This window comes from Gossypium arboreum, chromosome 5 (genome assembly GCF_025698485.1).
Source record: "Gossypium arboreum isolate Shixiya-1 chromosome 5, ASM2569848v2, whole genome shotgun sequence".
NCBI classification, from domain to species: Eukaryota; Viridiplantae; Streptophyta; class Magnoliopsida; order Malvales; family Malvaceae; genus Gossypium; species Gossypium arboreum.
Window position 1 is genome coordinate 19295809 of NC_069074.1, and position 11924 is coordinate 19307732.

An 11924-nucleotide genomic window follows, 5' to 3' on the forward strand; every position below is an offset into this window, starting at 1 on the left:
CTTTTAACTAATAACCTAAGATTAAAGACTACAAATCTATATTGTCTAAGAACAAGCTACATTACTTAAAAAAAAAAAGAAAATGAGACTTTGAGTCTTTATAAAAGCCTTTTTAGTGCTTTAATTTTGAGTCAATATGTTGAAAACATGTCCAATTGAAAGCGTTTTCCTGAGATTTCTTTGAGCTAGAAGTGTTTCACCAAAATCAGTCTATTCTTGTAAATTTTTAAAAATTCGCTTATTTTGTAATTTAAAAAAATTAGTTTTTTGGTAATTTAGTCAAACTATGAAGTTTTTTGTAAAAAAATTAAAATGAAAAAAATATTTAGATCTTTTAAAATTTTAAATTAATAAAAGTAAGATTATACTTTGATCCCAACAAATATAAAAATTTAATTTAATTTTTAAAAATTATAAAAATAATAAAATTATATTTTTACTATAATAAAATTTACAATTTAATTTCAGTCTTAAAAAAAATTATGCCTTCCCCTGATCGAGCAATCCAAAATCGAAAACGCATCAATTTTGGTGATTTAGGTAACTTTTTAATAATGGATAGCAAAGCAAAGGCAACTATGTTTCAAGAGAATGAAATAAAGTAGCTTGCTGCCTAGCTAAAGAGATTTAACTATTAATGAACGGAGACTTGTGGAGGAGGATCGGCTGTGGATAGAATCATGGGATTAGCGCGGGTTTTTGACCATGTTCTGAAAATAGTGCTCAACACAGAGCATTTTGAAGAAAAGGAGCACATGGTTAAACATCTACATGTAATCAGTTGCTTAGTGAGATTCACCTGCTTCATGGTTGATGGAACGGAAGAATGGTTGTAGATTATTCTTTCCATTTTTATTTGGTCGGTTTGTCTGCTATATTTGTTTTCCTTTACTTATAGGGATGTATAGGAAATTTTCATGTTTTCAGAGACTATTTCGAGTGTTTTACTTTTTGTTTTTGGATGTTTCATTATTGGCTTGGGTTCGTTATTTTGTTTATATTTTCTTTTGGACCTAACCAGGTTTAAGTTCATTAATTATATAATTAATGATGGGGAAAAGACGTAATTAATGATTATCACACCAAACTCGTGATGTTATCCAAGTTTACTCACTCACTCACTTCCTCTTTTGTTGTTCCGTAACCAAATAAATATCTATTATCATCAACTTTTCACTCACTCCCTATTTTTGTCCCTTATTCTCGGTTTCGAAATAATATATATAAATGTGTGCATGGGCTACCTACGGGAGATGATTTTTACTTATTAAAAAATACATATTTTTAGCATTTTTGCTACTTATTGAATAAATAATAAAAATTTACTTATGAAAAAGCAAAATTGAAAAAAAAATCATTATAAACCAAAAAAATAGGGAAAAAAACAAAAAATAAAGTAGCATGCTAGGCTAGGCAGGGAGTAATTACAAATTAATAATTTAATTTGGAATTAAAAAGAAGGATGCGTAGGTTTAGGGGAAGGCTCATAGGAGGCGCAAGTTAGTAAATGAGTAACGAAAGAGCTAGGCACATATGCTGGTGAGTTGTAAACTTTGTACACTTCGCGTCTTCCCTCGTGGTTTCTTTCTACTTCTCAGAAGGTTTAAGAAACACATTTAGCATTGCAATTTTGCAAAGCGAAGCGAAAGCATTCAAGCTTTTCTGAATCGTCAAACAAACAAACAAGCACAGCAGTTCAAGAAATCAGAACCGTAGACAATAGAGAGAATAAGGAGCGAGATTTGAGTCTCTTTCTCTCTCGATCGACTTCATCGTTGGGTTGGCGGTGCGTGCCTCTATTTCTTTTCTTGTTTGGCATTCAGAGGAAAAAAAAGGAACGAATGGCGGATTGGTACTTGTGGGCATGGATCTTGTGCTCCACGATGACGCTTGTTGTTCTCCGTTGTTCCGTTTTGAAGAGACGGAAGGGGAACGGAATCTCCCCGACGAGGGGTGAGTCCGTGAAGAGAGTCCTCGCGGGTAACGGAGAATGCAGATCCGCTGACGGCAGCGACGCTGATGTCATTATTGTTGGAGCTGGCGTTGCTGGCTCCGCCCTCGCTCACACTCTCGGCAAGGTGCTTTTTCGTTTTTTCAGTTTTCCATTTCCCTCCACTTACTTCGCATTTCTCAGTAACCAATTAGGAACTAGTAAAAGTTTTTCATTTCATCATTTCTTTTTCGTTTTTTTTCCCGAGGAGTTTAAGTGATACTGTTTCCTATTCATTTGGTGCCACACCTGCACCTTCTCTGAGTTTCCCCAACAGCTTTTTCTGCTTTCACTTCTATCTTGTTTTCATGCGATTTGTACAATAACTTTAAAATCCTTTTTACTTTCTCGTCTCTAGTTTTGAATATGTTACAACTTTTAAATACGCATTATTAACAAAAAACCGATCTTGTGCCTGTCCGCCATGGATTCTGGGAGTGATTTATGAGCTTTGGAATTATAAATCAGTATTTATCATCTCTAAGGCTGTACTTATTGTTTCATATCTCTGACTTCTCCTTTGGAAGAGTAGGCTTACTTAACCGGTTATCATTTAGCAATCATAATTAGTGGACTTCAATAAAATGACATCTGCTGCCATTAGCAATTTCTATGTAACTCAATTTCTACTTAGTCCCTTTCAATTTAATATAATCTTGGTTTGGAGTTATAACGGAATATTCCTTAGGACAAGTTGCTTTAATAACAAATATTACGTTTCTTCGGTTTTATAAGTTTCTTGTCCCCTCTTCTCCTTACTTATTGTCATCTGTGATCCCATTGCTGCTAATTTAGCCACCAAACACTCGATTCTAATAACAAATTAGGCGTTCAGCTAAACTAATACCTGCACATATTTATCTATTTGACCTCCAAATTAGCCACCAATCACATATGTATAGCAACACCCCATACTTGCCTTTGTTTATAAAATTTTAATTGATAAAGGTACATTAAGCATCCATATCTTGTTCCGTTCTCAGGGTTTTGACTTGCTTATATAAATTTTAATGGTTTACTTATGAGCGAATTAAGCATAATCTCAGATAATAGCATTTTCGTTTTAACAAAATATTTGTGATTACTATTATGAAAGTTATTTCAACTAAATTGATTACGTGGTGTAAATTACAGGATGGACGTCGAGTGCATGTCATTGAAAGAGACTTGACAGAGCCTGACCGTATTGTTGGGGAATTGCTACAACCTGGCGGCTATCTCAAGCTAATTGAATTAGGACTTGAAGGTTCTTGAATGTTAAATTTGCTTGACTATGTGTAGACGTTCATGGTGTTAGAAGTTGTGTTGGATTATGAATTTGTTGATGTCTAAACATCAACTGTCCTTGGTTACTTTCACTCATAATGGAATAGAGTTCTTTTGTACTTCCTGACTGCAGATTGTGTAGAGGAAATTGATGCTCAGAAGGTATTTGGTTATGCTCTTTTCAAGGATGGGAAACATACCCGACTTTCTTACCCCTTAGAAAATTTCCACTCAGATGTATCTGGTAGGAGCTTTCACAATGGACGCTTCATACAAAGGATGCGGGAGAAAGCAGCTTCTCTTCCCAGGTATGTCTTTCCCTTCTTTAGATATTAGTCAGTTTTTTATTTGTTATGTTCCTCATATTCATTGCTCAAACTTTTTACTATTTAAAACTTTGATGCTTCGATGTGAATGTTTGAACTGCCTAATATAGTGTTATTGTAACAAATAGTGATTTGATATCAAGGTACTTATACCTTTTCCCCCTCTTTCACCAGTGTACGTTTAGAGCAAGGGACGGTTACTTCTTTACTTGAAGAAAAAGGGACAGTCAGAGGAGTGCAGTACAAAACTAAAGATGGTCGAGAATTGACAGCCTTTGCACCTCTGACCATTGTTTGTGATGGTTGTTTTTCAAACTTGCGTCGCTCCCTTTGCAACCCTAAGGTGACTTATCTGATAAAGAAATCAAATTCCCCATATTTTCATCGTTTTGTTCCTTTTTTTTTTTTTTATCATTTAGAGTAAACTAGAAATTAAAGAAATTTAGTAGGCCTAATTTTTAATCTGCAGGTAGAGGTGCCCTCTTGTTTTGTTGGATTGGTCCTCGAAAATTGCCATCTTCCATACTCAAATCATGGGCATGTTATACTAGCAGATCCATCCCCCATTTTGTTCTATCCCATTAGCAGCACTGAGGTTCGCTGTCTGGTTGATATACCTGGTCAGAAGGTTCCTTCTATTGCAAACGGGGAGATGACAAACTATCTGAAGACCATTGTGGCTCATCAGGTGTTTAACTGCTCTTATTGCTGCACATTCGAAGACATGGCATTGTTTATTTTTGTAGAAGTTGTTCTTTGCTCATTACATCTGAATTTATATTTATTAATCTCTTGGATTGACAATGTGCTGCATATGTGATAGGTTCCCCCAGAAATCTATGATTCATTTGTAGCAACTGTTGATAAGGGAAATATTAGAACAATGCCAAACAGGAGCATGCCGGCTTCTCCTTATCCAACTCCTGGAGCACTATTAATGGGAGATGCATTCAACATGCGCCATCCATTAACTGGTGGAGGAATGACTGTGGCTTTATCTGACATTGTTGTCCTCCGTGATCTGCTAAGGCCTCTGCGTGACCTCAATGATGCACTTAACCTTTGCAAATATCTTGAATCGTTTTACACCTTGCGCAAGGTAAACTGTATTAATAAGCTGATTTTATTTATTTATGGATATTGATGTGCCAAGATTCCCCTCTCAAATCAGATTGTACCAATGTTGAAGTCAAAAATTAACTGAACTTTCTTTGTGTGTATAGTGTAATACTATAATTTCATATTACTGCAGTGAAGTCATGGTAATGTTATGTTTTTGCAGCCTGTTGCATCCACCATCAATACGTTGGCTGACGCCCTGTACAAGGTGTTCAGTGCTTCACCTGATCAAGCAAGGAAGGAAATGCGTCAAGCTTGCTTCGATTATCTAAGCCTTGGTGGTGTGTTCTCAACAGGACCAATCTCCTTGCTCTCTGGTTTGAATCCTCGCCCTATGAGTTTGGTGATGCATTTCTTTGCCGTGGCAACATATGGTATTGGTCGTTTACTGGTTCCATTCCCTTCACCCAAAAGAATCTGGATTGGAGCTAGATTGATCACGGTGCGGATCCTGATCCATGCCAGTATTATTATTATTTTTAAAATTTGTCTTTTGGCAATGTATTATAAGATGAGTTATAAAATATTGGGTGTAATGATGTTGCAGGGGGCATCAGGAATCATCTTCCCTATTATCAAGTCAGAAGGAGTTAGGCAAATGTTTTTCCCAGCGACTGTTCCTGCATATTACAGAGCTCCCCCTCTTAAGTGAGAAACCCATACTTCCTAATCTCATTAGTGTTCCCCCTTTTCTAGAGTGTGGGAAAGGTAATTGCCAACTAACAACCTCTTTCTTTAAGCTGTCTATAAGTTTTCACATTTTCCACTCTCTCTCTCTCAAAAAAAAAAAAAAAAAAAAAGGAAAAAGAAAAAGAAAAAAGTACATAATGTTTTACAAAATGGTGGGATGTATCTTGGATAAAGAAACTATGCTTTGTTTGTTATTAAGATTCAAGTTAAATGTCATAGGAATGTGTCCTTAAGGTATAAATTTTCCCTAAGCTTTAGCATATATTCTCTTGGTGGGTGGTGCGGTGCCAGCAAGTCTTCCGCTGGCTGCTGGTCCGTGACATTAATAATGGTCCCACAATAGACATATAGAATAATCCAGTGCAGCGGAATCGGTCGAGATTTGTTCTCTTTATACAACCCGTGTAAACATTTGGCAGTATTTGGATGGCCAATTGCCTCGATTGATCATCGTTTTGCTTGATTTATACATAGACGAAGACTTCTCTATCAGAAGTATAATTTACTTGCCCACCATATGCGATATGATGACACATTCGAGAAAAAAGAAAGAAAAAAATTGGTAAATTTAACTCTAATGATATTGATCACAACAAGGACAAATCAGTTAATGAGGATACATGCTATTACTTAAAGAAATTAGAATTAACTTTGAGATTAACTCCGTATCAATATTGTTTTTTCCTTTATCAAATTATTCATCTCTTGCAAAATGCCTACAACTACAACCTCAGTATGAACTCGGCTTTTTTTTTTTTTTTTTTAAGTTGATCGGCAGTGATGACAGGTGGGTATGAACTCTTCAACACTGGAGTCGAGGTAGAAGTATAGGGTTTTGAATTTCTACATCCCCTATTATTACACTACATTTCCCAACTCTCCTAGACAAATAACCAGGTTTTTAATTTATGCCCTCATGTTCTTCCTCTCTTGCTTTATCGCCTCGTAGGAGGTCATTACCTCTTTAAATTTTGCCTCTGCAGCTTCTGAAATATAGCACAAAGGTCCCAGGAATGTAACATTAAATAAAAAATCCAAATTAATGCTGTTAAAATTTATAAGCTTTTAATACTAACAGCACATCAGACGCATCACATCTCACCTTTATTTTTCTGGTTCTGATCTGGGTGGAACTGTTTTGCCTTCGCCCTGAATGCTGTCTGCAAACAGAAGCATGACATGAAATCCGGTAACGAGCAGAAACGGTGATAATACCAGTTTTTGAATTAAGTTCTTTGATTGATATAGCTCCACCTTAAAAATGAGAACTATAAGCTAACAAACTATACAACAAATATAGTTGATATGACATAGACCAGCAAACTTTGTCAATTAACTAACCCTTACATTTACAGGAAGGGTTTTGCAAGGGCGTCCTATCTACTGGAATATGACATACTTGACCAAATGTGGTTCAGTCACAATGTAATACATTAATGAAGCAAACCACTCATTACAGGAACCATTTTTGAAGATTATGAATTCATTGGGTTATTTGATGGACATTAACATAAATTAGCAATCTGTCCACCTTGAGAAGATTATGAGCTTAATGGTTAAGCTTAATGGTTAAGACAACCGGTATAGTGGGTAAAGTTAAAGCAAGTCAACTTTTAATAAAGATGTACCAGAAATGTCATATTATAAAAAAAACATAACTACTATATCAAAATGAAGCATCAAATTTGGGAAATGGAATACATGATATACCTCAGAACAACAGAAAAGCATAATAAATATAATTAATTTACCTTAATCTCATCTTCTGTATATGGTTGCGTTCTGGACCTGTGGAGAAAAGAAGTCCAGAAAGGTCAATTATTATTGCTAAATACCCAGCTGAGCTCTTGGCTATATACTGAAAATGATAGGGTGGAAGAGCATTTATAACCCTGTCTTGCGGCAGCATTACCTGTCAAGACCTAAAACCGAGTAGTGATGTGATAATGGACAGCTTGCACTATCTCTTTGAGGTTGCCTGAAATTGGTTCTTTGATCCCTAAATTGTGCTTCAGCCTTCCAATACCAGTCATCTCTCTGGTAGTGCTGATTATACGCACCGGGACCATTTTCCCTCCAGCTCTCATAGCTCCTTCTGTACTTATTTCGCTCCCTGTTAAACACACTTTGCATGTGCCTTATCCGCTCCTACAAAGAGAAACAGAAACTAATAGACAATATGATGATATCCCAGTGGTATACCAAAAAAGTCAATCAATATGAGCACAGCTAAATGCTCGGCGCCCCAGATTCTGAAATTGCTAGAAAATATTAAGGACTACAGATGGTTAGTCCTAAAAAGAGTGATCTGCTTGGTGTTAAAAGAAGAAGAATGATTATCACGCGCAAGACTTGCTGCCACCCAACTTACATTCTATAAGAATCATGGAGCAACATAGCCACACGAAGCTCAGGCATATCACTCAGAGATTCAAAGTTTCCTAAGATACAAGTTTTCATCATCATCAAATGCTAAATGTTACAGCTTATCACTGCTTCAAAGTTTGTACGTAACTTCCTATAACAATTTAAAACAACACAAACTAATGTTTTGGAAACCATGTAGGAAGTTCAACATAACCAAGAACTTACCACTCTCTCCATTTCTTCCTCGTACTCTTCTTGCAGTCGACGGTTGTACCTTCTCCATGCTTCCTCCTGAAAGGATGTTCGAAAAGAACCTCCCCTTTGAGATGATTGAGACCTGGCTAACTTTCATGGTGCAATTACACACATGATCAGATTGGTGAATACAAAAAAGAGAAAATAGAAATGCTATATTCAACTGTCTTCATTGTGATATTATGTCAATGCATAAGTATCAGCAGACATAATAGATCCATAATAATTCAACAACGCAGCAGTGAAACATAATATAGCTAGCTTAAACATATTCCTAAAATCTAAAAATACGAGCACAGGAAAACAGAGGTACTTCTTCCTGATAAATGTCGTCATGATTGTTAACACTTATTGGCACGATATGGCAGAGGTCAGTATCAAAGCAATAATTTTTATTTCAAATAGACCCATAGAATTGCATCTTCCTCTTAAAATCCAACTTATCTTTGCTTTAGGAAAATTTATATCATCCTATAAACAGTATGTTTTGAGCAAAACTACTACCCATGAGTCCAAATTTATAGTTACAAAAGCAATCCTCATAGAAAACAACTAAACACAATCATCTATCATTGAACTGAGGAAGAACTTCTTTACTATATATACCTGGGCAAACATCCAATCAACAGATCTCCTCAGCTGACTAACCTGCCAAATTGCAACTACAATCAAATAGGCAATTCTAATAAATAACTGCTCCGACCAGCATAAACTTCATTAAATCAATTACTTAAAATTCCCAGAAAAAAAAGTAACCTTTCTTCTTAAACAATATTTAAGGCAAAGGAAAAAAAAAATCAAATTATGAAGGAAAAAAAACAGACTAAAATGTTTAAAAGTCTGAAACATCAAAAGAGGAAATGGAAGAACTTACAGCGAAAGTGGTGGCAGTGGCGCCAATTAAACCAAAGAGGAAAAGGCCCCAAAGTTTGGGGTCTTCCTCCTTCCCTTTATAAGCCCTGTTTGGAGACGACCATTGCTTACTCTTATCACTGTCAGCATCTTCGCCTCCCATTTCTGTCGAATTCCTCAATTTCCAATAATCCAAATTTCAACAATCCCTTCGCTTCAATTCAATTTCAATCCCAAACCCTAATCGCATGGTTAGGGTTTCTCCTGTTCTTTTTCCCTATATTTTCTTTCAATTTTTACGCAGTAAATTAAATATATATTTTTCTTCTTTTTCACCGCCATTGGATTTGATACCCTCTCTAGTACCGGAGAAAGAGTTGAGACACTTGATCAATTTCACGGGCATAGTACACGTGCCGCTCATCTAATGGGTTGAGTTGAGCCGAAACCGGGCTGATATTGAGCCCCGACTCTAATGCTTAACTTTCTCGTTAACGAATCAAAACCATTGGTTTGGGATATCACGCGCCAACACTCACGCGCCTTTTAATAAAACCTGAGATCCGACTCTGGCTCTTCGCGCACTAAACTACGTGTCCTTCAGTCTCTTATCTCTCGGTTAATAATAATAAATATTATTTTTTACGGATCTTACACTTCAGAAATTCTAACTAATTAATCATACTGAAATTATTTACTATATATATTTATATTTTTTGCAAATTGATCTTCTTTATTGAATCAGAAGTGTTGAACAAAAAAAAGAAAAAACGAAAAAAAAGAAGTAAAAAATTGTAACCGAGGTCTGTCGGCAATGTCGAGGAGGCCAGTGAATCCCTCTAGACGTTACGGCGATGCCGGCGGCGGAGCTGCTCTCTTTTCGCTGTCTAAATCTCGTTCTCCGCCTTTGCTCTCCATTGTTCTCATTGTCCTGGTATATTTTTAAGAAAACAAATCTTTTGATTTATTTATGTTTTCTATAAGTTCTTTTTTTTTTAAATTATTTTTATTTTTAATTTTCAGGGGGCATTGCTTATTGTTGCGTATTTCCATAGCGGATCAGGTTTGATTTTCTGATTGAATTCATTAATTGAGCATTGAGTAATCACTTAAAATGTAATTAATGATTTTTATGATTCTAAGCTGATCAGTGATAAATGATATTTTGTTTCTTTCAGGATCTGGAGGCATAAGGAGCCTTGTTTCCAGAGTTGAAGGTAAAAAAAACTTCTCACTGAAAAAAATCACATTGGTGCTTACGTTCGCGTTATACCATACGGGCATTGCTGTTAAGTGAATTGCGTGTATTGATGGTCGGCATCTTGGATTTATGTATATGTAAATGCAGTTGTTGATACTTTGCTAACTTGGAATTTTCTTCTTCAATTAGATTTAATTAGGTTGGGTGAGGATCGGTTTATGCTTGTAGAATCTTAATGATAGGTTTCATCTGCTGAGGCATCATTTACCTATGCCTTTCAATTTGCTATTAGATAAGCGAACTTTAGATTTTAAGATAGGATTTGATCTTTGTGTGCAGGTGACTTTTCCTGCACATTTGAGGTTCTACGGGCGCTTCCTATTCTGAAGAAAGCTTATGGTGGTGGCATTCATAAAGTTTTGCATATTGGTCCCGATTCTTGTTCAGTGGTCTCAAATTTGTTAAAAGAAGAAGAAACTGAAGCTTGGGGGGTGGAACCATATGACATTGAGGATGCTGATGCTAACTGCAAAAGACTAGTGCGTAATGGCATCGTGCGTGTGGCTGACATCAAATTTCCTCTTCCATACAGGCCAAAGTCGTTCTCTCTTGTAATTGTTTCGGATGCATTAGATTACTTGTCTCCAAGATATCTCAACAAGACACTTCCAGATTTTGCAAGAGTATCAGCTGATGGAGTCGTCGTATTTACAGGTAAAAGAAGCTTAACTTTTTATTTTGATCCCTGAACTTGCAAGTCATAAGTGCTTTCCTATCCCATAATATTCTTTATTTGCTTGCTGATGGTTTCAGCCATATTTTTTTCCCATACTGTATCTATGTCATCATGACCAGCTTCTTCTCCATGTTCTACTTTTCATATATCAATGTTCTGTATGTGTTATGAAAAAAATATGCACTAAGCTTTTCTAGCAGTGCTTTTGTAGCTAGCGTGCAATATGTGATTACAAAGAAATAATCTGAGCCTTTTGACATATCAAGAACCTTTATGATTATTACAAATGTAGGTTTTCCAGGCCAGCGGAAAGCTAAAGCTGCAGATGTGTCCAAATATGGAAGGGCGGTAAGTGGCTGTCACTGTCTTTATCTTTATCTTTTTACTGTTGGGTAGGCTTCCAACTGAATGTTGTCAAGTAGAATAAACAGTAAGTTTTCAGACTTAGTAACTCTGAATGCACTTTGATGAAATAGACAATCTAGTCAATAATTAATACTTTAAAAGTCTGGGAAATTCCAGTGTATGTTAAAGAGAAAGAAACGTTCTGATGGCTTGGTTAAGCAAGTGCAGAGGGACATGATGTGTTCGTTACTTGGGTATGAGTGCTACTGACTGTTACGGTTACCTTGTGTTTTGTCTTTCTGACCATTTGCTTGATGTTCTGTTTCTGTAATTTTGGAGCTTGAAATAAACAAAAAGTAATACGAAGGTTGAGATGTTATCTAGTAATTTTCTTCCCCTTAAGTAATTTTTTACATAGCTTAAGTAAATGTGAGACATGCTGAAGTGGTTTCTTGATATCTGAAGGCTAAACTGAGGAGTTCTACTTGGTGGACGCGGTATTTCATCCAGACCAGCTTAGAAGAAAATGAAGTTGCAGCCAAGAAGTTCAGTCGTGCCGCAGAAAAGAGCTCATATAATCCCAGTTGCCAAATTTTTCACCTAAGGTCATACCGTTGATTTGTTTACATGGTAATTTCTGTTTCACCCTTTTGCAGTTTCATAGTGCAACTGATAGTTTAAATTTTGGTTTAAAATATTTATTTTGCTTTCATTGGCATACTTTTAATTCCATCAAATATTCCATGTATTCTTTAATTCATATTATTTTGAATCAAA

The 11924-nt window shown here is 36.0% G+C and overlaps 3 protein-coding genes across 3 annotated transcripts; 2 read left to right on the forward strand and 1 right to left on the reverse strand.

Annotated features, from left to right (window-relative positions):
* Positions 1-1430: 1430 nt before the first annotated feature.
* On the forward strand, positions 1431-6348 carry LOC108450247 (squalene monooxygenase SE1-like). Its single transcript, XM_017747780.2, has 8 exons — positions 1431-2078; positions 3125-3236; positions 3390-3564; positions 3757-3925; positions 4052-4270; positions 4406-4681; positions 4865-5143; positions 5249-6348. Exons 1-8 carry the CDS (start codon positions 1842-1844, stop codon positions 5351-5353), a joined length of 1572 nt encoding a protein of 523 aa, XP_017603269.1. The 5' UTR covers positions 1431-1841; the 3' UTR covers positions 5354-6348.
* Positions 5951-9341, reverse strand: LOC108450319 (uncharacterized). The gene is made up of 7 exons (XM_017747882.2): positions 8888-9341; positions 8620-8661; positions 7984-8103; positions 7304-7539; positions 7143-7179; positions 6494-6551; positions 5951-6377 (listed from the first exon to the last, which is right to left on the reverse strand). The coding sequence occupies exons 1-7, from the start codon at positions 9026-9028 to the stop codon at positions 6298-6300; spliced, it is 714 nt and encodes a 237-aa protein (XP_017603371.1). The 5' UTR covers positions 9029-9341; the 3' UTR covers positions 5951-6297.
* Positions 9342-9422: 81 nt separating this feature from the next.
* LOC108450624 (probable pectin methylesterase CGR2) lies at positions 9423-11924 on the forward strand. The gene is made up of 6 exons (XM_017748335.2): positions 9423-9799; positions 9889-9928; positions 10044-10082; positions 10406-10780; positions 11095-11150; positions 11613-11924. The coding sequence occupies exons 1-6, from the start codon at positions 9680-9682 to the stop codon at positions 11763-11765; spliced, it is 783 nt and encodes a 260-aa protein (XP_017603824.1). The 5' UTR covers positions 9423-9679; the 3' UTR covers positions 11766-11924.